Here is a 20,695-nt window from a genome sequence, read left to right as displayed (position 1 = left end):
CAGCGATGACCTCACATCCTGTTTTCTCCACTTCCTCGTGAATGGGCCGATCCGGGCTGGGTCTGAACTCGGGCACAGTCCGGTCTCAGTGTCCTGACCACTGCGCGCCGCGCGACTCGCTCCTCGCTCCTCGCGCCACCGGTCGCAAGCTGCTGCAGGGTCGTCGTCCGCGCGCACAGGCTGCAGAGGGCATCGACGTTCCAGCCTTCACGCCAGAACATGCGACGACTGACACGTTGATCACAGTCCGGAGAGGAGACGTCGGTGAGTCCCACGGTTGTCGACATGTGTGCGTGTGTTTACTGGCCGCGTCTGACGCGTTTCTCGAGAGTCGCAGCGCAACTTGTGGAACTGCTGAATAACTTTTTTTGTTTACTTGGTCAAAAGTTACAAAGTGCGACTGCAAACGCGAATCGAGTGAGCTGTGTACTTTCCTCTCGGCATCGAAGCTCCAACAATAGCGAATACCACTTTATTACTGTTATCCAGTGTACTTTGTGATTGTACTGTCGATTCTGGTGCAGGTTGAGTTTTAAAAGATTGTAACGTTGAAGCGCAACCTGTCAAGTCCACTTCTCCAGGCAGCATTGTTTTTGTTTTGTTTTTTAATTAAAAACAAATAGCTGCTTTTCGAATAGCTGCTTTTATTTCATTTAAAGCAGCTATTCGAAATATGAATCAGTGATCTTGTTGATATGAATTATAGCTGCGTCTTGGCCACATTCTAAGATTATTCTGTTTTTGAGTGTCACTCTGAAAGAAAAGTAAAGATTCCTCGTTTTTCACACTTCAAGCTTGTTGCCCCCTGGAGCAATGACACTGAAGTTGCTTTATTGTTTTGCATCTTGATTAATATGAGATGTGAACTGGAATTTGTTAATCTCGTATCTTATCAGTGCCCATGAAACTGCAAAGTCAATATGACTCATTTGGGAGTTGTTTGTATGTGAATGCTTGAGCTCATAAAGCTCATGGTTTTAGTTATATAATTGAAAGTTTTTTCTTTTAGTAAAGTATCATGTCTTTTATTGAGCCCAATTTGGGAAATCCTGGAATCAATGTGGTTCAATTATAAGATAAGATAAAGAAGTTTATACCGGTATTGTATGAAGATTAACTGCAACAAGGCAGACGGTAATTGTTGTAAATGTAGCCTGTAAAAATACAGAATGCACTAGGGTGTGGAAATAATTTGAACGATATACTGTTGACATGTATGACGTGAGTCCAGTGGATGCTGAAGTGAGACGATAACATAGTTCTCTTTGTGAGGAATATACTGTGATTACAGGTGGTCTGCAGGTGTAACGACTGGTGACCAGAGGTTCTCGGTCATAAACAATATTAAGTAGAAGTTGCAAGTGGAAGCACATTTTAATTGAGTTTTGGTCCGGTGTGGGGAAGTCACACACTCTCATGTTTGCAGATATGGGCAATTTAATGTGATTCACCTTAAAGTTTTTTTCTTTTTCTTCAACCTTGTGAGGCGACAGGGCCATGCAGATGGAGAACATGCAAACTCCACACAGACTGGACTTTAACCTGGGATAGTCCAGTTGTGTGGTGACCTTCCACAAATTGATTTATTTAAAGAGTTTGCGTGAAAGAAATTAGCTTCGTAGAAAAGGAGTCTGGGCACTACCTTAAACCAGGATTCTTATGCAACCATGTGCAGCAGTGTTGGTTGATCAGCTGGTTTTAATTCCTTTCTGTGCAGACCGGATGAAATCTGGATCGATTTGACCACTTCTTCACTTTCCACAGAGTTTCACATTTCTCTGATTTCACTTTCTCTTTGCTTCTTTAGTGTATCGTCTCCCTCCACGGGCCGCTAACCTTTGTTGTGCAGACCAATTGAGATGCTCATTGTGATTAAATATGATTTTAAGGGAGTCCACAGTTCTCATTGGGAATTTGGTTCTTAGGCTACGTTCACACTGCAGGTCTTGATAGTTCATTCCAATTTTTATTTTGCTTTTATCCAATTTCTTTGCATGATCATTCACATTACATCACATTTCACATGCGCAGTTGACAGACGTAAATACGAATGGCATGCAGGTCGGCACCAGTGTTGGCAAAAAAACTCACAGTTTTCAGCCCAAAACATAAAACCACACCTAAAAAAAAAAAAAATCTCAGCCTGTGTGGAAATTGTGTTAAAACCGTAAACCTATTATATGTGCTTTTTTGTAAACCCAGATATTTCACAGATGTTTGTGCTGGCCATGAAATACTCCTGCAATTACAGTCATGTGAAAAAATTAGGACACCTTATAAAAGTCTGTGTACTTTAAAAAAAACAAAAACATATTTGGACGTATTAATATTTGATGTCATTTTTAACAACACTGAAAAATTCTGGCAATATAGTCACCCAGGTCCTGTAGCTGCAAAACATACCCAAACCATAATGTTTCCACCTCCGTGCTTCACAGTTGGTATGAGGTTCTTTTGCTGGAATACTGCGTTTGGTTTACCCCAAAATTCAATTTTAGACTCGTCTGTCCAAAGAACATTTATTCCAGAAGTCCAGGTCTTTGTCTATGTCCTCTCTTTTTTCACACTTCCCATTCTAAATCCTCACATCTATATTTTTTATTTTTATTTACTTTAAATTCATATATTTTTTGTGTGTGTGTGTGTTGGTGTTGATTTGAATGAATGAACTATAAAGTTCGATTGCAAAGTTGGAAAACAACACGTCTTATCTGAGAACTGGTTGAGACTGTGTTTACAGTCCTGTTTATTGAGAGGTCATGACAGATAGTCTGGCATTACTGCAGGAAGTGCGACTATTTATTTAACATGTGTGCCGGGGCAAAGGTTTCCATGTATTGTGACATATTTGTGCGGAATGATTGCTTAACAATTAAAAGCCATTGTCAATTTTAGTTTGAAGCAGTGATCCTGTTGGTTTTAAATAAGCTCTGTCAACACATGCTGGGATTGTGCAGTTTATTGTGTTTTGAGGTTCAGGCTTCCTTGTATTTGCAACCTGTCAGGACCTTAATAGCTGCTTCACTCTATATGGTCGCATTTAATAAAAACTCAACCCTGCCTGTTGGTCACACAGTTTAGTTTTCTCTCGCGATCAGAGGACGAAGGGATCACATCTCATCTGATGGATACTGCGTCTGTCTGAAGCTTGAGCTCGATTCCTCTTCAATGGTGGAAATACTGTTGAACTCAAGGTAAATGCATTCTCAATTATCACCAGAAACAAAGATATTGGCGCTCAAAAACAGATAATTATTGACGGAGCGGCAGGGCATTAAATATAAAGCGATACGAATATATTTAAAGCTCTTTCTATTGAGGAAAATACAGTAAATGAGCGATTCAGTTTGGGCCTGGTATTGAAGAGGTCTGAAAACAGTGTTTATGTTCTTGACTGAGATTGAATTTGCATCATGTTTACTGTCCTGACAGATTGGCAAGTCCCAATTTAAATAAAAAAAAGAAAAAGAAAATGGCAAACAAGACTTAAATTTGGTGTTTCGTGAATAAAATGTTGTCTTTTATTTCTTCGCAGTTGTTGCATTTCAGACAGAATGAACATGGCAGAGGTGAAGATCATCAACGAGGGCCTGGAGGACGAGATGGTAAATTTCACTTGTTCGTCTTTCTCCGTTTCCTGATGTGGCGACGAACATTTTATCATTGTGCGCTCAAAGATTTTGCTTCGCCAGTTAAATGAGCAACAGCCCATTTGTGATTGGCTGTTTTCCAGGATGAATAATAACATTAAATGTGCAGCTCGTTCATTATAAATGGGCTGAGTCATGCTTATGTATATGCATGAGTGTGGAAAACTTGTCTCGTATTTCAGCATGAGAAATGAGCACTTTTGGTGTCGGGTTCAAATCCATTTTCAAAAGCCAATCAAAACAATAGTCTAAAATGTACAATCCAGTTAGACGCTGGACCGGCCCCCACCTAACGCCTAAAAGCTGCTTCACCACTGGTGTAAACAGAAAACAGTCAAAACACATTGAAACGCTGCTTAAAATATGGTCCAACAAATCACATAAAGGATTCAGGTTGTAATGATGTTCTTGTTTGCTGCTTTGTAGAAATGCAACTGAAATAAACTAAACTTAAAAAAAACAAAGTATTTATGACAGTAACAGTGCATATTAATGTCCATACACATGTAGACATTCACGATTGTAGCTACAGCTAATGCCCATCTTCAGTCTATTGTCAGGCCAATACGAGCAATACGTTATAGTACAGCAATAACAATTGCTGTATGAGACTGAGGTGCAAAATGCTTAAAGAAAACAAAATTCATAAGAAAACGATGCACAACAACACCACAGCGACCAAGATTGAAGATGTTAAAGTGCGTCATATAATTTGATAATGCAGGAATGGGCAGGCTTTTTGATGGTTTTAGACTATATTTTAGGGTTGTTGTACTTTTTCTTTTCCAGAATGCCTTTTTTTTTTTTTCTCTCACAACACGGTAGAGGAACTTATTTTCAATTTCAATGGGAACAGTTCTTTTTGGCTGTTCTCAGAACAGATCTGAGGCGTTGGTCCGTGACAGGCTTTGTTGATGCAGATGTTGATGTCGATGGAGCCAAACAGCAAACAGCAGCATCTTCTGCGTCGTACTCTGGAGGTTCGGAAACATGACTTCGTTAAGTGAAGCATTAAAGTCATTCAGTTGAAGTGAGCTTGAGCGTCTCCTTTTAAGACGGCGTCAGGTTGCAGGTCGATCAGTTCCTGGGTATTACAGGCACACGGCTCTTGATTGGACTTCAGTGAAAACATCTTTTGCTGTCCACTTCTCGTTAAGAACTTGGCACCGGCGGTCCACTGTTCTTTCCTTCGCTCGGCTCATTTTTAACCGAAGGGCTGAAAGGTTGAACGTGAAGAAGTGAAGTAGAGCGCAATGAACCACATCCCAAGAAAAGGGCAACATGTCTGGAGCGTTCCTCCTGTTGTGGAAACACAGGAATTGTTTGCAAAGACGAAAAAATGAAAGAGGTTCAAGACATGTGGGCCGCACTAATATGTCGTGTGTCGTCCGCCGCTGTGTGTGCAGGAGGTGTGGGGGTACCGGCCCTGTCTGTGGAAGAGGATCCTGGTGGGTGTCGGGGCGGTCTGCTCCGGCGGTCTCCTGCTGCTGCTGCTCTACTGGCTGCCCGAGTGGGGGGTCAAGGGGACCTGCACACTCACCTCTCTGAGGGAGGCGCAGACGCTGCTGCTCAGGTCCACGGTAGGAGGACGTCAGACCGGGCAGTTCATTCGTCACGCACTTGACTGGTTCTTGACTCGGTTCTTGACTCGGTTCTGTATTCTGTTTTTTCGTGACAGGATGAATTCAAGCAGTGGTTTCGAGCCAAAGCACATGTCATGTTGGCTCCAGGGAAGAAACCCTTCGATGATCTGGATCTTCTATCCAAAAGTCAGCTGTCAAATGGAGACGGGGACCTCGGCCTCAGTGCTGCACATGAGGAAAAATTTCCTCACAGGCAGCATGTTCAGGTACCTTCGTGACAAATTGCATGGACCTCTTTCTTTACATTTTCAACGTCTAAATATCGAAAATCACTTTTATCTCATACATGAAGTGAAGTTGAGGAATGAGTGTAGCTCAGTTGTGGGCTGATTTTGAAGCATGTCTCCATCTCCTCTCCCCCTCTTAGATCCACTACTTCACCCACCACAGCACTAAATACTACTGGAATGATGTGATACAGAACTTTGAATTGTATAAGTAAGAGTTTGCTGAAAAATCAATGTGCTTTCAGTAGTTTAGAGACATGTATGCACTCCAAATATAAACCATAGACTAGTCTGCACAGTATGAATCTTATACTTTGTGTGTGTGTGTGTGTGCTGCGGTGCTCACCTGCAGGGTAAATGATTGACTGCTGCTTTTTTCAGAGGCCTGGAGGATTTGAATATGAGCTGTGCAAGTGTGCATTCTGACCACAGCTCTGGGCTTTCAAAAGCTCTGCAGGACTTCAGGTACATGCTGAAGGCTGGGTTGCTTCAAAAAAAAAGAAAAAAAGAGAGAAAGTCAGATGAGAATGACAAAAAGTAGCCAGTTAAAATGATGATTTCATCACTTCATTGATACACATAGTCTTGGAATTACTCACAGTATGGAATAAAAACCACTACACAGCCATGTGACGCCATACATTGAATTTATTAGTTTTTAATTGGTCTGCTGGTGAAGTAGCTTTAATCACTATGAGGTAAGGCCAAATTAAATCACCAGGAGTGCGAGGGAACACTCTTGGAGGTTTTGTCCACACATTGCACCCTATTAGACATGCTTAATTGTGTCTGATTTTGTTTGGTTTTTTTTGGTTCAGGAGGATGTTTTTTGGGGAGAACGAGATCGAGGTACGAGTGCCATCTACGTTCAAGCTGCTCATAAAGGAAGTGAGTGACGAGCTCCCTCTCTTATCTTGGCACGGTTAAAATCAATAACGCTCTTCCTCACGCTCTCTGTCTCTTCTTTTCTCTCTTTGGCAGGTCTTGAACCCTTTTTACATCTTCCAGCTCTTCAGTGTCATCCTGTGGTCTGCTGAGGACTACTACTACTACGCCAGTGCCATAGTTTTCATGTCAGTCATTTCGATTGCTACCTCATTATACACCATTAAGAAGGTGAGTCATATTGGAGCTTCAGGAAAAAAAAAAAAACGTGTTAAGGGAGGTGGTCTTCGTCCATTTTCTGAGGATATAATTTATTTTAGTGTGTCATTGGTGCACCAGAGTGCCTTTGAGTGCCTCGTTGGCATTTAGTGGTGTGCTTCCAGAAACATGGCTCTGCTTTTTGCTTCAGCAATATGTCATGCTCCATGACATGGTGGCAGCTCACAGCGTGGTCCGTGTCACAGTGTGCAGAGGAAGCACAGGTAACAGTTTCTGACTGTAATCCAGAGCTGCAGTGATCACATCACCGCAAGCCGTGTTGGCGTGTGGTGTGGTGCGTCATGGAGTTGACTCTTTTTTTGATCTCAGATGTTCAAGAGGCCATGTCGACAGAGCTTGTGCCCGGTGATGTCATCACCATCCCGGCCAATGGGATGATTATGCCCTGCGACGCCATACTTGTCCAGGGGACCTGCATTGTAAACGAGAGCATGCTGACAGGTGAGACCATGTTTCCCACTTCCACACAGCTCCTCCACAGCGAAAAAGAAAGGTCCTAACCCGAACTTTTTTTAGACCTTTATTCAGAGAAAAGGAATCTGTTTTTGAGGTTTCAGCTTGACTTTCACCACAGTGATCCTTGGAGTTATGCTTGTTTGTTTCCTCATTAAGAAACTGGTGCCTTTAATGGCCTTTCATCTGAGGCCGTTATTTGCAAACGCATGAAAAGATGTTAAAAGCGATGTTAAATGCTCTATATTTAGCTGAAAATAGAAAGATTTGAAAACTGGGTTGACATTTTCAGCAGCCAATCATGCTGTTATATACAATACTGCCTCCACCACTGTTGGTTAAAAGGAGTCACCCTGAGAAGCTCATTTTCTCTACATTTTACCTGGACGCAGAATTAATGGCTCTAAAGTGCACCATGAGTCGTCAAAAATTTGACAGTTTTACAGGAAGAAGAGTGAGAGAATTTGATGTAGAAATACTTGGATGATAATTCTTTGACAACCATTTGGCACTGATGAAGAGATATAAAGTGAACAGTCAGTTTTTTTTCCCCTTTTTTCTTTCTTATGGCTTTTAAGACCCGTGACTGATGAAGGGCACTTGTGATTCACTGATATTTGTGGGAAAAGGGCAAAATCACATCACGTCCAGCTTTTAAGGGCAATAGAGACAAGTTGACGTTGTCCTTGAATAACAAGGCAACATAATTTGCCCAAAACCCTCTTAATGTTTTCAAATACCACACATTGAGAGTAGTAATAATTCATCTACAGTCCTAACATTCCACTCTGCTGATTAGGCTGCATAACTCTCGACATGTTTATATTATTCTACATAAACAGATGGAAAAATAAATCAGAATTTCTCTGTGATTAAGTATGGTTATTAAGATGTATTCAATAAAATGCTACTTAGGTTTTATAGTGTTAATTGAAACAAAAGTAGCTATTGGCAGATTATAGAAAACAACCCAACAATCTCACATTAGTAATTATAGGCAACACTGGAAGAAAAAAACTCTCTTTTATCAGGAAGAAGTCTTATTAGATCCAGACTCCGAGCAATGACTTAGAGTAAGGGAAGAGTCGAGATGTCAGTAAATGCAAGGAAGATAGTCTCCAAGCATGCTAAACAAATAGCAGCTTAACTCAGATAATGGGTTCGTGTGACCTGAGCCATCCTTGATGTCACAGTTCATCCAATAGAATATATTTTAACGGCTTTCTGAGATATGATCGGCCGGAGTTGTTAAGAGCACGGTACATCAAAGGAATACATTTAAATCTATTGTAGATTTCACAGGAACCCACTCATAAATCCACTCCAATAATTTGGTAACTACCAGACAGGCTGCACATTTCCTGCTACACAGAGTTTAATATTTCAAAATGTTCAGATTTGTAATGAAGGTTTGTTCATCCTCTTTCGTTTCCAGGCGAGAGTGTGCCAGTGACCAAAATCAGCCTGCCCTGTGTTGGCGAGGATGCAGCTGTGGAATATAACATGGAGGAGCACAAGAAACACACTCTGTTCTGCGGGACCAACGTCATCCAGACCCGCTTCTACGCCGGGGAAATGGTGAAGGCCGTTGTGGTTCGAACAGGTAAGAGGGGAATGAGGACCATCTAGTGGCTGATATGAGGATTCAGTTTTAACGGTACAATACGGACTGACGCAGTTCCTGCACTTCGCTAGAACTCACTTTTCACGTCTCACAGGATTTTGCACGGAGAAGGGCCAACTGGTGCGCTCCATACTTTACCCGAAACCCACCGACTTCAAACTGTACCGCGACGCCTACCTGTTCCTGTTGTGTCTGGTTGGCGTGGCGATGATTGGCTTCATCTACACCATCGTCCTCAGCGTCATGAACAAGGTGACGCCGCTCATGAAGGGCAGGTGGAAAAATGGTTGAATGTCACCAGCTGACGGTTGTTTCTTCAACTCGTCCAGGTTCCGGCTAAAACCATCGTTATTGAATCCCTGGACATCATCACAATCACCATCCCCCCCGCCTTACCGGCAGCTATGACAGCCGGGATCGTTTACGCACAGCGGCGTCTGAAGAATGTCGGCATCTTTTGCATCAGCCCTCAGAGGATCAACATGTGTGGCCAACTTAACCTAGTTTGTTTTGACAAGGTGAGCCAAGTGTGTTATGTCACACGTCTGGTAAATGTCACACTTCATGTAAGATGCATGTATTTAATCTTGTTTCTATAATCTTTTCTACAAAGTTTTTTTTTGTAAGACAGTCTTTCCTTTCACACATTCTGAAATTCCTAATCTACGTTTACTTACTTGACCAATACAGCACTGAGAAAAGGAACCATACTCTTTAGTGATCGTGGAAAAAATGTAAACTTCAAGCTATAAACGTTACATTTAATAAAATTGAAACAGTCAATCTGTAATATATACAAATATATTGATGATTAAACTGTTATTTACCAGTTTGATTCTTTTAGATTTTGTCATTGAATTAATAAAACACTAAAATGAATTATATTCATGATAACAAATATTTGATGGGTGGGAGACTTTATGAAAATATGGATTTGATATCTTGAATATCTAAAAAAAAAAAATACTTTAAATTGTCTCACATCATCATTATCCATTATCCATACATGGCTATAAAAATAATAGACAATTTCTTTCAATTTTCTGTATTAGAGGTTTTAAATCATTTTATTCATTGACTGTTTATTGATGTGAAAAAAAAAATATTATTATTTTTCATCTAACAAGTCCCTCTATGTCAGAGATGACCAGAAATATGGACTTTAACATATTATTATTTATATTCCAATGGCGTGTCTTGCTTCTAGTTACAGTGCAGGTTATGGTTAAACTTCTCCATGTGTTGATACGATCGTACTAATTCACTTGGAGAAGATATTATACCGTTGACAGTGGAAACAGAGATGTGCTTTAGGTAGTCCTAAAACATTCAGCGAAGCTGCTTGTTGCACGATTTGTGATGCTACATGTTTATCAAGTTGATGTTGATGATCTCACAAGTTTAAAAGTGAAGTTCTCAAGAGGTTACCACACTAATGACTGGAGACTGACCGTTCATATTTCTTGATTTGGCCTTGTGCTCGCTGGGATGTTCACTGCCATTACTTGGGCGTTTCTGTCCTTCAGACTGGGACTCTCACCGAGGACGGTATGGACCTCTGGGGGATCCAAAGGGCTGAAGATGGCAGGTGGGAGGTCGCAAATTTTTTCTTGATCATTTAGAAACTTCACAAGATCAGTTTCCTGACACCGACCACAAACGACACCAAAAGATCTGGAGGCAGTAGTTTTTTCTTTTCATTTCTAATACTCGAGGAATATATATATTTTTTAGCTTTCCTATTTATTTGTATTCCAGATGGTTTCTTTACTTGGAAGTTATAGATTATGTAAGATGTTCCAGTGTAAAGAGATGAGAGAAGTATGTACGATATAACGTATAGAGTTATCCTATGTAACCCCGAGTGTTTTCTTTGAAAAGTGTCGCAAGATACAATATAAAAAACACCTCATGCTTCATCGTTGAAATGTTTTTAGTGTCAAAATGTCAAGTGTTTGAGGCTGATCTTCCTTTTCTATTGCAGCTTTTCTCCACCCGAGTCTGAGGCAGCTAAACATAGTTTGGTGAGCACAACGTTTGTGGCCTGCATGGCAACCTGCCACTCGTTGACCAAGATAGAAGGAGAGATCGCTGGAGACCCTCTGGACCTCAAGATGTTCAGCGCTACAGGCTGGGTAGGCAAAGATCTCCAGCATCATGTTGGTGACACAGATACTTCACCAGAGGTGTACTTTTCGTGGAACTGGAAAGCTACCGGACGACTCAAAGAAATATTTACGAGCTGTTCTATGTTGTTATTGTTTAGAGCTTAGAGGAGCCCACAGAGGAAGAAACTGCACTCCACAACCCCATAATGCCCACAGTTGTACGGCCTCCAAAGCACGGCATACCTCAATCAACGCAAGACAACGCGCTACCTCAAAATGTGGTACTGTGACCTGCCACACCATCAGCTTCTGATTGCGATATAGTCTTTGCGCATTTGGCTTTCCGTGTCTCAGAACTATGATCTCATACAATTGTTTCCGTTGCAGGAGCTCTCTGAAGTATCAGTAAGTTGTTCTTTTGTATTAAAACGTGATTTCTAATGTTACAGGCGTACATTTGAAATGCAGCGATTATACAAGTACAGTTTGATTAGCTGGGTTTAAAGACTGGAAGCGGCTGCTAAACTCTCTCATCGTTTATTTGAAATATGTTTGCATCAGTCGTGTGAGATCGGCATCGTGCGACAGTTTCCCTTCTCGTCGGCGCTGCAGAGGATGAGTGTGGTGGTCCGGAGGTTGGGCAAGAAACACATGGATGCCTTCTTGAAGGGGGCACCAGAGGTTGTGGCCAGTCTCTGCAAGCAGCAAACAGGTGGGACACTTTTTCCTACACTTTCAAGGTTTTGGGAGGACATTTTGTAATTTTTTTTTTCTTATCCTTAAAATCTTGAGTTGATGTAAAAAGGCCAGATTGAGAAGCCTCTGTCCCCCTCTGCAGTGCCGCAGAGTTTCACAGAGACACTGGAGACGTACACCAGGCAGGGCTTCAGGGTCATTGCTCTGGCACACCGGCAGCTGGAGTCCAAGCTCTCCTGGCACAAAGTGCAAAACCTCAGCAGGTTGGTCTGGGCCCACAGATAAGACCACACAAGATGTATATCACTTAAAAACAAATAGCTTAAAATCAAGAGTTTTCTGATGTCTCTCATTGTTTTCCTGTAATGGAAGAAGGTTTAATCTGTGTGATTGCGAGTAAGAACCCAACATTGACGAGTAATTTGGTCGTCTTGTCCTAATTACAAGTTTTTTTAAAACCACATCTTCTTGTTTGTTTATGGATTTGTTGTCATTCTGATCAATTTAAGAAGTCGTTGACTATAGCAGATGTAGAGGAGGCAGAATGACCGTGTGACAGAAAATGTTTGAATTATTGTATCATAATTGTTCAGTGATGGTCAGAAGCCTGCGTTTTTGTTTTTTTTCAGCATTTAAGACAAATACTGAGAAATGTGTGTTTTCCGTCCTTTAGGGAGCTGATAGAAACCAACATGGAGTTTCTTGGATTGGTCATCATGCAAAACAAGATAAAAGAGGAGACTGCCGGCGTTTTATGTGAATTACGGCGAGCGAACATCCGCACGTTGATGGTTACAGGTAACCCGGCTCAGTGACTGTCTTTACTGACGTGCAGAACGTTATCCTTCTCTGTACACTCTTCTGGTTACCACAATTGTGTAATTGGCAAGGCGACAACATGCTGACGGCGATATCGGTGGCTCGTGACTGCGGGATGATCCGTCCGCATGAGAAGGTCATTATAGCCGACGCCGTGCCTCCCAAAGACTCCCAGCCTGCAAGTATCACCTGGCATTACACTGAAAATGCTGCACAGCCGGGCCAAGATGATCAGGTAACAGAGGAAAGAGTCAAGGTGTCGTAGTTGTAACCCGTAACACAGAGCTGTCAACAAGTTTCTGTTCAGATCACTGTGATTCTGACTGAGCCATACCAGTCAAATCGGTGTCTTATTATGCAACAGTTACACTTTCTAAAGGGAAATTCGTCCAATTACAATATGTAGTGGTTGGCACTCCTGGTTTATTACTACTATTAACACTCTTATTTAATACTAATACATAGTATTGTTACTGGATAATACCCACCTTTCACTGCTGCATCTTACTTCAGTTTGAGTCTCCTGTGAATCTAAATGATTACTTTTACTTGCATATTTTGGTAATCTTTTACTTTTTGCTTTTAATTTTGACACCTCAGCATAGTCATCTGCATTTCTTGACCTTAGGAAGCGTAAACTGAGCCATTATCATATGGGAACCTCAGAGTGGGATTTAGTGAAGCTCCAGAAAATGACATGTCGGAATGATGCTCCCAAATACTGTCAGACGACTCAGCTTAGTTTAATGACGTGTGCCTGTTCAAGCACATCTGAAGATGTTTGTGCCTCATCTTCATAGAGACAACAGCAGTTTGTTTAATGCGTGAATCAGTAAGGCGAATCAATGCCGTTACGTAAGTCACGTATAATAGTTATTTTGTTACCGCGCATTTCTTTTCTCGCAGGCTGTGGAGATAAACGTGGAGGACGGGCTATATCACTTTGCTGTGAATGGTAAAGCCTTTGCGGTTATCGCCGAGCACTTTCCTCTCCTGATCCAAAAGGTACAGGCCAACACCTTCAACGTTTTGTTAGACCTCACATCCGCCAGTTGATTTGGCTTAATTAACAAGCTTCTGCAACTGATGGCTTTGTGTTCCACTGCTGCAATTCCTTGCCCCACCCGCATGGGGGCGCCACAGCTCGCGCTTACAGCCTCCGTGTTTGCTCGCATGGCTCCTGACCAGAAGACTCAGCTGGTGGAAGTCCTGCAGAGCATCGAGTCAGTCTCCCTTTTTATTTTCTCCATCTGTTGCAGTTCAATTATAGCGTCATTATCGGCGACATCCATGCACATAAAAGACTCACATGTTTTTCTTACCCTCCAGTTACACTGTTGGGATGTGTGGTGATGGTGCTAATGACTGTGGAGTAAGTATGTGTTGCACATATCCTAACCCCTCATATGTCATGCTTTTGTCAGGTTTCAGATTGTCAGTTTCAGTCATTTGTAAACACTGGCCTCTGTGGTCACTAAAAAGTGTTCCTGTATTTGTTTTTCTTAATGCAAATAACCTTAAAAGTGGCTTTAAAGTGCCAGCAGTGGTAGTGAAAAGGACTCAAGCACTTAAACGGTCAAACACTTGAGGAGGTAAACAAGCAGAGCAAAATGATCCTGTCATTTGGAAAGAAACATGTTTTTATACTTGTTAAAGCCCTGACTTGTGAGTAAAAGCTCAAATGCATCTTGTTTTGCATGTGTAAGTTTTAAAAGTCAACCTCTATAGATTTAACAATACATCTGTTTCGTCTAGAAATAGATCACTGAGGCAGAGGTGCTCCTTTTCTCCTCTTTCAGGCTCTGAAGCGAGCTCACAGTGGGATTTCTCTGTCTGAGCTGGAGGCCTCGGTCGCCTCACCCTTCACCTCCACAACCTCAAACATCTCGTGTGTCCCCAACCTCATCAGGTAGAAAAGACACCCGATCCTCTTTCAAGTCGGGCGCTTACAAAAAAAACCCCCAACTCATTTTAGTCCAGGGGCCACATACGGAACAATTTTGATCTCAGTTCTGTCGGCGCACTAAAATAATAGAATAATAACTTATAAATAATGTTAAACCTCGAATGTTTTCCTTAGATTAAATTATGACTGAAGATTAATCCCATTTTGCATTCACAGATTCACAAACTCGCCCTCGCAGTATGACTTTGACGGTTCTTCTGTTTCTCCCGGAAAATGTAGATCATTTTCCCTGCAGTATGTCGATATAAGGAACAGTTTCATATCTGTGTTTAATGTCAGTAAAGCAGAGGCCCACAATAACTAAATGAGTAAAAGTACGCAGGCGGAATGAGATCATTTGAAGATGCACAACTTGAGCGAGAGCTTCAATCCTTCTCTCTCTTTCCAAAGGGAGGGACGAGCTGCACTCATCACGTCATTCTGCGTCTTTAAGTTCATGGCGCTCTACAGCATCATCCAGTACGTCTCCGTCACTCTGCTCTACTCGGTAAAGGCAAAGCTGCTGCTTTTTTTTCTCCTTTTTTTTTTCTTAACTCCTTTTGGTCCCCTGCTGAGTTTTGGGTGCCAGTGAGTAAAAGGAAGATCACATTAAATCAGAATGCACTCCTCACATACTGACGTAGTTATTGCCTTAGTCTCGCAAGTTCAAGAATGCCGATTGTGTGTTGGATTTGATTTTTTTGAGCTCATTCCCACTGGATGGACACATTTTGCAGTGAGGTTTCTAAAATCCATTCCTAAATTTGCTTGTGTAAAATAATTTACTTGCTTGTCGCAGATTTCTCAAATCTTCTCAATTTAGCTTCTGCGAATTAGCTGGGATGAGGAATTAGTTGTCAGTAGATCCGTTTGGTTTTCAAGACATTTGTCTCATACAGCCTCTGCCTTTCCTTTATGAACTTTGCTTTGATGCTCATTGAGAAAGGAAGTTGTGCGAGATAAGCAAAGTACCAATAGAGAGTAAATCTGTTTCCTATTTTAAACGTTGCATGGTTTTAGTTTTCTGTTCCAATCTAGTGGGTGTTATAGATGCATGATAATGTCGATCTGTGAATCCTCTGCTCCAACTTTTTCCGATCTTTTAGATTCTTAGCAACTTAGGAGACTTCCAGTTTCTCTTCATTGACATCGCCATCATTCTCATCATCGCCTTTACAAGTGAGTCTACTATTTTAAGGCGTGTTTGGAGTTTTTGGAATCGGGAGATGACCAATTTCAGATCTACAAAGACTGGGGGGCAGCTCATTAAAAAACATCATTGTTTTTTTTCTGTTTTCAGTGAGTCTGAATCCAGCGTGGAAGGAGCTGGTGTTGCGTCGCCCACCGTCCAGTTTGATCTCGGGGCCTCTGCTCTTCTCAGTTCTGACACAGATCCTCACCTGCCTCGTCTTCCAGGCCCTGGCCTTCTTCTTGGTGCGACAGCAAGGCTGGTACGAGATATGGACACCCCAGTCGGAGTGAGTCGAATCTAATTTCACACCATCGTCATGCAAAACTGATCAGCACATCAGTTCGAAAAGACTTTGTCATTATATGGGTAATAAAATGAAATCACGGGTGCTGCTCCTGTGAGGATCTGTAAAAGAAGTGCACACAATAACGCATAAAAATAGATGGAACATGCAATATAGAAATAACTCATAATATAGGCAGAGATGATTTTCAGAGTGGTGTTTGTGATATTCTTATGAATAGCAGACAACCCTGAATTCTTTTTGAAGTTTAAAAAAAATTGTTACAACTCTCCAGAGACGAAGATGAAAGGGGAGAAGTAACAAAGTAAAGTTGATTGTTTACATTTAAAATATTTTTAAATACATACAATTTTGAACTGGAGCACAGACGCAACAACACAAATGAACACAAACAGGCTCCAGTTCACCAGTTGAAAAGCCACAAATCTACTAGAAACACAAAAGCCAATACAGCAGTAACAGTAAGGCTTTATGGCGAATTTCAGCAAGAATATAGATGAAACACATTTACCGTTACAGTTTATAGACAGAAGACACAAATAAATGTTTTGAAACATTCTTAATTGTTGTCAAAAACTACGTTATTCATATAAGTTATTTCAATACATTTCCGAAGACTTTTTGAAAATGTAATCAGCAATGCTTACATGTCATTTACCAGATTTATTTGACGTATTCATTCTATTTTCTTTATGAAGGCTAATTTAGAGCAAAACTGTCCTTTTCTCTTTTCCTGCAGTGCCTGTAACGTTTCCAGGTCGAGTGGCTCTTACGCAGCAAACGTAACAACCAGCCACGACCACAAGAACATCAGGAACTACGAGAACACCACCCTCTTCTACGTATCGTCCTTCCAGTATCTGGTTGTGGCCATCATCTTCTCCAAAGGAAAACCCTTCAGGCAGCCCAGCTATAAGAACTGTGAGACGTCTTTAGTCCCGCTGACATGTTGTCAGTCACTCTTCATTTTGGCAAATAACAACTTTATCAAAAAAAAGTAGAAACTGAATTCCAGTGATTGTTATAGACTTTAGGCTTAAGACTTTTCCTAATTGTTTTCATGCACCTCTTTTCTTTTAGAAGTGATTAGCATATACAGTAGCTCAGGGGTGTCAAACATGCGGCCCGGGGGCCAGAACCGGCCCGCCAGAGGATCTAATCCGGCCCGCCATTTTTTTTTTTTTTAAAGTATAAATATGAAAACTGACAGAGGCTGATCTAAAAACACTAGATTGTCAAAAATGACATTCAAAACCACCCTTGGTCAGAATTTGACTCCCGACATTAATGCATCTGTGGAGGTCACATAACACCACACCTTTCACAATAAAACAATGAGTCCAACTTGTGTGAAATGATACTTTAGACACGTAAACTCAAAACAATTTCCAGATGATGACAAATTGTTTTAATCATGAATAAAAATACGATATCCAGATACAGATATTGTGGGGGGGGGGTTTGGTTTGTTTTTTTTTGTTGCAAATATAATAATATCTGATTTCCTTTAATATGTAAATTTCAGAATAGACTGGCAAACTCTTGCAGTTACAAAAGGATCAAAAGAAGGAAAGACTTTGCATTTGTCCATATCTGCAGTTTAACATGTTATGTTTGACTTGTTCGGCCCTCCAGAGGTCAGATTAGGGTGGATGTGGCCCCTCAACTGAAATCAGTTTGACACCCCTGCAGTAGATATTTCTTGTTTACACTTTCTGATCTCAATTTCCTGTCGCACTTTTACACCTGATCTTCTCACAGGCGAAATGAAGTTTCACGTTTAAAAGGTCAAATGTGTATTTTTTTTTGCTTCCTGAGGGCCGTTCATGGTGTCCTGCATCGCTCTGTACTCGTTCCTCCTCTTCATCCTGCTCTACCCTGTTCCCGCCATCGACAGCTTCCTGGAGGTAAACTCCCGTCGTTCAGATGCGCTTCATGTTACAGCGTCGCTGTTGGACGTGAATATTTCGAAAGCAAGTTGAAGCAGATGCGATGTTGAGTGTGGCGTTGTCGGCTCTTCCCTTCAGATCGTGTGCGTTCCCCACGACTGGCGCGTTACGCTGGTCATCATTGTCATTGGGAACGCGGCCGTGTCTCTCACGTTGGAGGTACGGCACACTGCATGCTTTCTATTGCTGATCTCTCTTCTTTTTTTTCTTTTTTTTCAATTTGTGAAATGATTTGCATAAATGAAAAAAAAAATTCCATATTGAATCCGAGCTCCCACTGAAGACAATCAATATCAAAAAATGTTTTGGTGAAACTTTCCACAATCTGTAACTCAATGTACATGATGTGCTGACAGATTTTGATCCTTGACAACATCTTGTGGAGGCTAGTTTTCAGAGGCAGGTTTCAAGGGGCAACTCGCCCCACTGAGTCCCCCTTTGCTGGTACACTGCAGGTTGGGAAGCTTTTGACTACGCTTTTGCTTTGTCTGCTCTCACTGTCTGGATATTGATGCATTTTTTCCTCTTAACGCCGAGTCTCCAGCTTCTTCGCATGTGTCCCGCAGATCTGTTTCTTGTGTCATAAGCTGTGAAAAACAAAGGAACTAACTTCTACTGACTTTTCCGGGCATGCTGTTTTCTCACACAATCAAATCCCTCAGTGTTGTATAAACGTCACTATACCTGCATGTTTTACATCTGTGTATTGCAAAGACAATAGAAGTGACTAAATAAGTGGCTTTTAAATAATATGTTACATTTAGTTTCAAGTATGGTTTCTCATTTGTCAAATAATAAAAAAAAAAAACCCAAATAAGTTGTCTTACTCACTTTCCATTAAAAAAAAGAAAAAAGAAACAAAGATACTCTCATTCTGAAAAAGTAAATTTCATAGTGAGAGTTGTTCCCGAACCACTTCTTTCTTCCTTTCATTTTCATACTTGATGTGTTTCCAGGAGGCCAATGACCGCTGGGCTGCGTCCTGCCTCTCTTGGGTGTTTTGTCGCAGAAACCGACCCCCACGGGTGCGCTACAGGCAGCTGGCTCTGAAGCTGCAGGAAGACGCCGACTGGCCCCCCAAACCCTCCACCACCACCTACGCCACTGAACCACAGACCTGCGTGTCGGACGCGCTCTGACAAGTCCCCACGAACAAAGGGTTTATTGCAGGTTGATTACTGAAATGATGGAGGTTCAGAGGACGCATTTACAGCTTAAAAGTCCCCCCGGACTCCGGTAAAGCGGAGGACTTTCCACTGTACCGATTCCCTTCACAACAACGAATAAATGCACTTCAATTACATTGAATTTTGTGACTACTCTTGCATCACGCAGGAGTAGTACGTACCAGAAAAAAGTTTGCATTTTCATTCTATTTTTGTTTTTTTAACCTGTTAAGTTAGCGTTATCCAAGGACCGAACGTGTGCATATGATTACGAATACCTCTATTTCATTGCCTTGCTGCCTCATGATCCTGATCCAGAATAGATGTGTCTTACTAATAAGTTGCTTCGCATTGATCTACAGATTTGAGGTGAATCCATTTTATTATCTTTTTTTTAACATACAACTAGTAGAAAAATTAGGAATATAATGTGTCAAAAAAACAAAACAACCAGTATTACAGAATATACAAGATGCACACAAACTCACCATCGTGGGGTTCAGGACCCTCTTCTTCATCAAACTAAGCCATTATAAAAACATTTTCTGGAAAATGTGTCTGCAAGCATTTGGCATCACTATAATATTTTGTGCGAATCAGATCACAGATGGGGTCCACGGTGTTTCTTCAAGGTGCCTGGGTGACCTACAGGGAATAAAGAAAACCACTGCACTACAGTATGATTCCCTTCAAATCAGACTCCCCAGTGGTTTAAGTGTTTGAGGTTACTGATTGAAGCGAGACTATATCATATGTGGAATGAATTCAAAGAAATGTGTGTGGTCAAATTTACCGCGCTCACCTCATACTGTTAGGTCTGACAAAACATTTTTACTGCTGCATTTGTTTGTGTTTGTGGAGTAGCTTTGAAGACAATTTCTTCCTGTGGAAGACAGAGGTAGAAATGAGCCTGTCCCATTGTTTTAGTACGTCTGTATTTGTGTGAGAGGAAACCAAAATGATTAAGTTCAGTGTCCCCTGAATGCATCCGAAAATATATGTGCCCTGTTTTCAAATTCCAAGTGTTCTCTAGAAATGGCATTAATGATATAATTCAACATCACATCAGGTACGTTGCAAAACTGACAAATTAACCGATCAATGTCAATCATTGACACTTTTTACTGTGAAAAAAGTCGATTAAAATGTCAGATTTTTATATTTTGTATGTAGATCATAGACATATTTTTCTAGTCGATTTTATAAAATTGAATTTCTAATAAATGACGGTTACTGTAATTTCTTAAGTGAAAATGTAATAATCTTAGTAACTTTTATTGCTTCAATGTCGGGGGAGGGGGGAAAAAATGTGGAAAATACTTTTTCTGTTTGCTCAGCAAAAGTTCCATTACATTTCCTAATAAATTTGTATATTAAGCCACTCTTGCGTGCTTCGTGGGGGGCTGACCCTGGTCACACTCTTTCAGCCAAGACTTACTGATCAATTATGGGCTTTCCCAGCCTCCTCGCTGCCTGGCATATGGGTGCTTAAAGGCGCGAGAGTGGAGGAGAAAGAGGGGTATCATTTCATGTGGAGATCAGGGCCCATAGGCAGTGAATGGGTGGATTTAGGGGGGACTGTGAATGAGGGGAATGGGGTCTTTGCTTGTACCAGAGAGAAAAGAATCTCCCACAGATCAGGGAAGAGCCTTTTTGGGAATATTCATGATGAGGATGAGGAGGCGTCATGAATTCATGTGTGTCTCCGTGACTTGTACGGATCATCTTTTTAGTAAACACCGATGTGTACAGAGC

General features: G+C 41.3%; 1 protein-coding gene across 1 annotated transcript; it reads left to right on the top strand.

Annotated features, from left to right (window-relative positions):
- The first annotated feature begins 71 nt into the window (after window positions 1–71).
- Window positions 72–20,313, top strand: LOC308135318 (polyamine-transporting ATPase 13A3-like). The gene is made up of 34 exons (XM_080503231.1): window positions 72–264; window positions 3,077–3,194; window positions 3,536–3,605; window positions 5,057–5,230; window positions 5,329–5,499; window positions 5,661–5,731; window positions 5,902–5,985; window positions 6,339–6,408; window positions 6,502–6,636; window positions 6,815–6,887; window positions 6,994–7,125; window positions 8,573–8,740; window positions 8,856–9,013; window positions 9,091–9,279; window positions 10,288–10,349; window positions 10,746–10,896; window positions 11,028–11,150; window positions 11,257–11,274; window positions 11,431–11,581; window positions 11,708–11,828; window positions 12,239–12,363; window positions 12,456–12,619; window positions 13,291–13,389; window positions 13,528–13,607; window positions 13,714–13,756; window positions 14,184–14,293; window positions 14,741–14,837; window positions 15,436–15,508; window positions 15,630–15,807; window positions 16,565–16,746; window positions 17,644–17,732; window positions 17,853–17,933; window positions 18,131–18,229; window positions 18,731–20,313. The coding sequence occupies exons 2-34, from the start codon at window positions 3,169–3,171 to the stop codon at window positions 18,911–18,913; spliced, it is 3,750 nt and encodes a 1,249-aa protein (XP_080359357.1). The 5' UTR covers window positions 72–264; window positions 3,077–3,168; the 3' UTR covers window positions 18,914–20,313.
- The last annotated feature ends 382 nt before the right edge of the window (window positions 20,314–20,695 follow it).

This window comes from Blennius ocellaris (genome assembly GCF_963422515.1).
Source record: "Blennius ocellaris genome assembly, chromosome: 10".
In the NCBI taxonomy this organism is placed as follows: Eukaryota; Metazoa; Chordata; class Actinopteri; order Blenniiformes; family Blenniidae; genus Blennius; species Blennius ocellaris.
The sequence above is the reverse complement of the archived record's forward strand: the minus strand, read 5'-3'. Positions and strand labels throughout refer to the sequence as shown.

Excerpts from the sequence above, each read along its gene's own strand:
- LOC308135318 (XM_080503231.1), top strand. The coding sequence starts at position 3,169 with ATGGTGGAAATACTGTTGAACTCAAG. Across the intron at positions 13,608-13,713 it reads GAAGTCCTGCAGAGCATCGA|TTACACTGTTGGGATGTGTG; the intron begins GTCAGTCTCCCT and ends CTTACCCTCCAG. Across the intron at positions 16,747-17,643 it reads GCAGCCCAGCTATAAGAACT|GGCCGTTCATGGTGTCCTGC; the intron begins GTGAGACGTCTT and ends TTGCTTCCTGAG.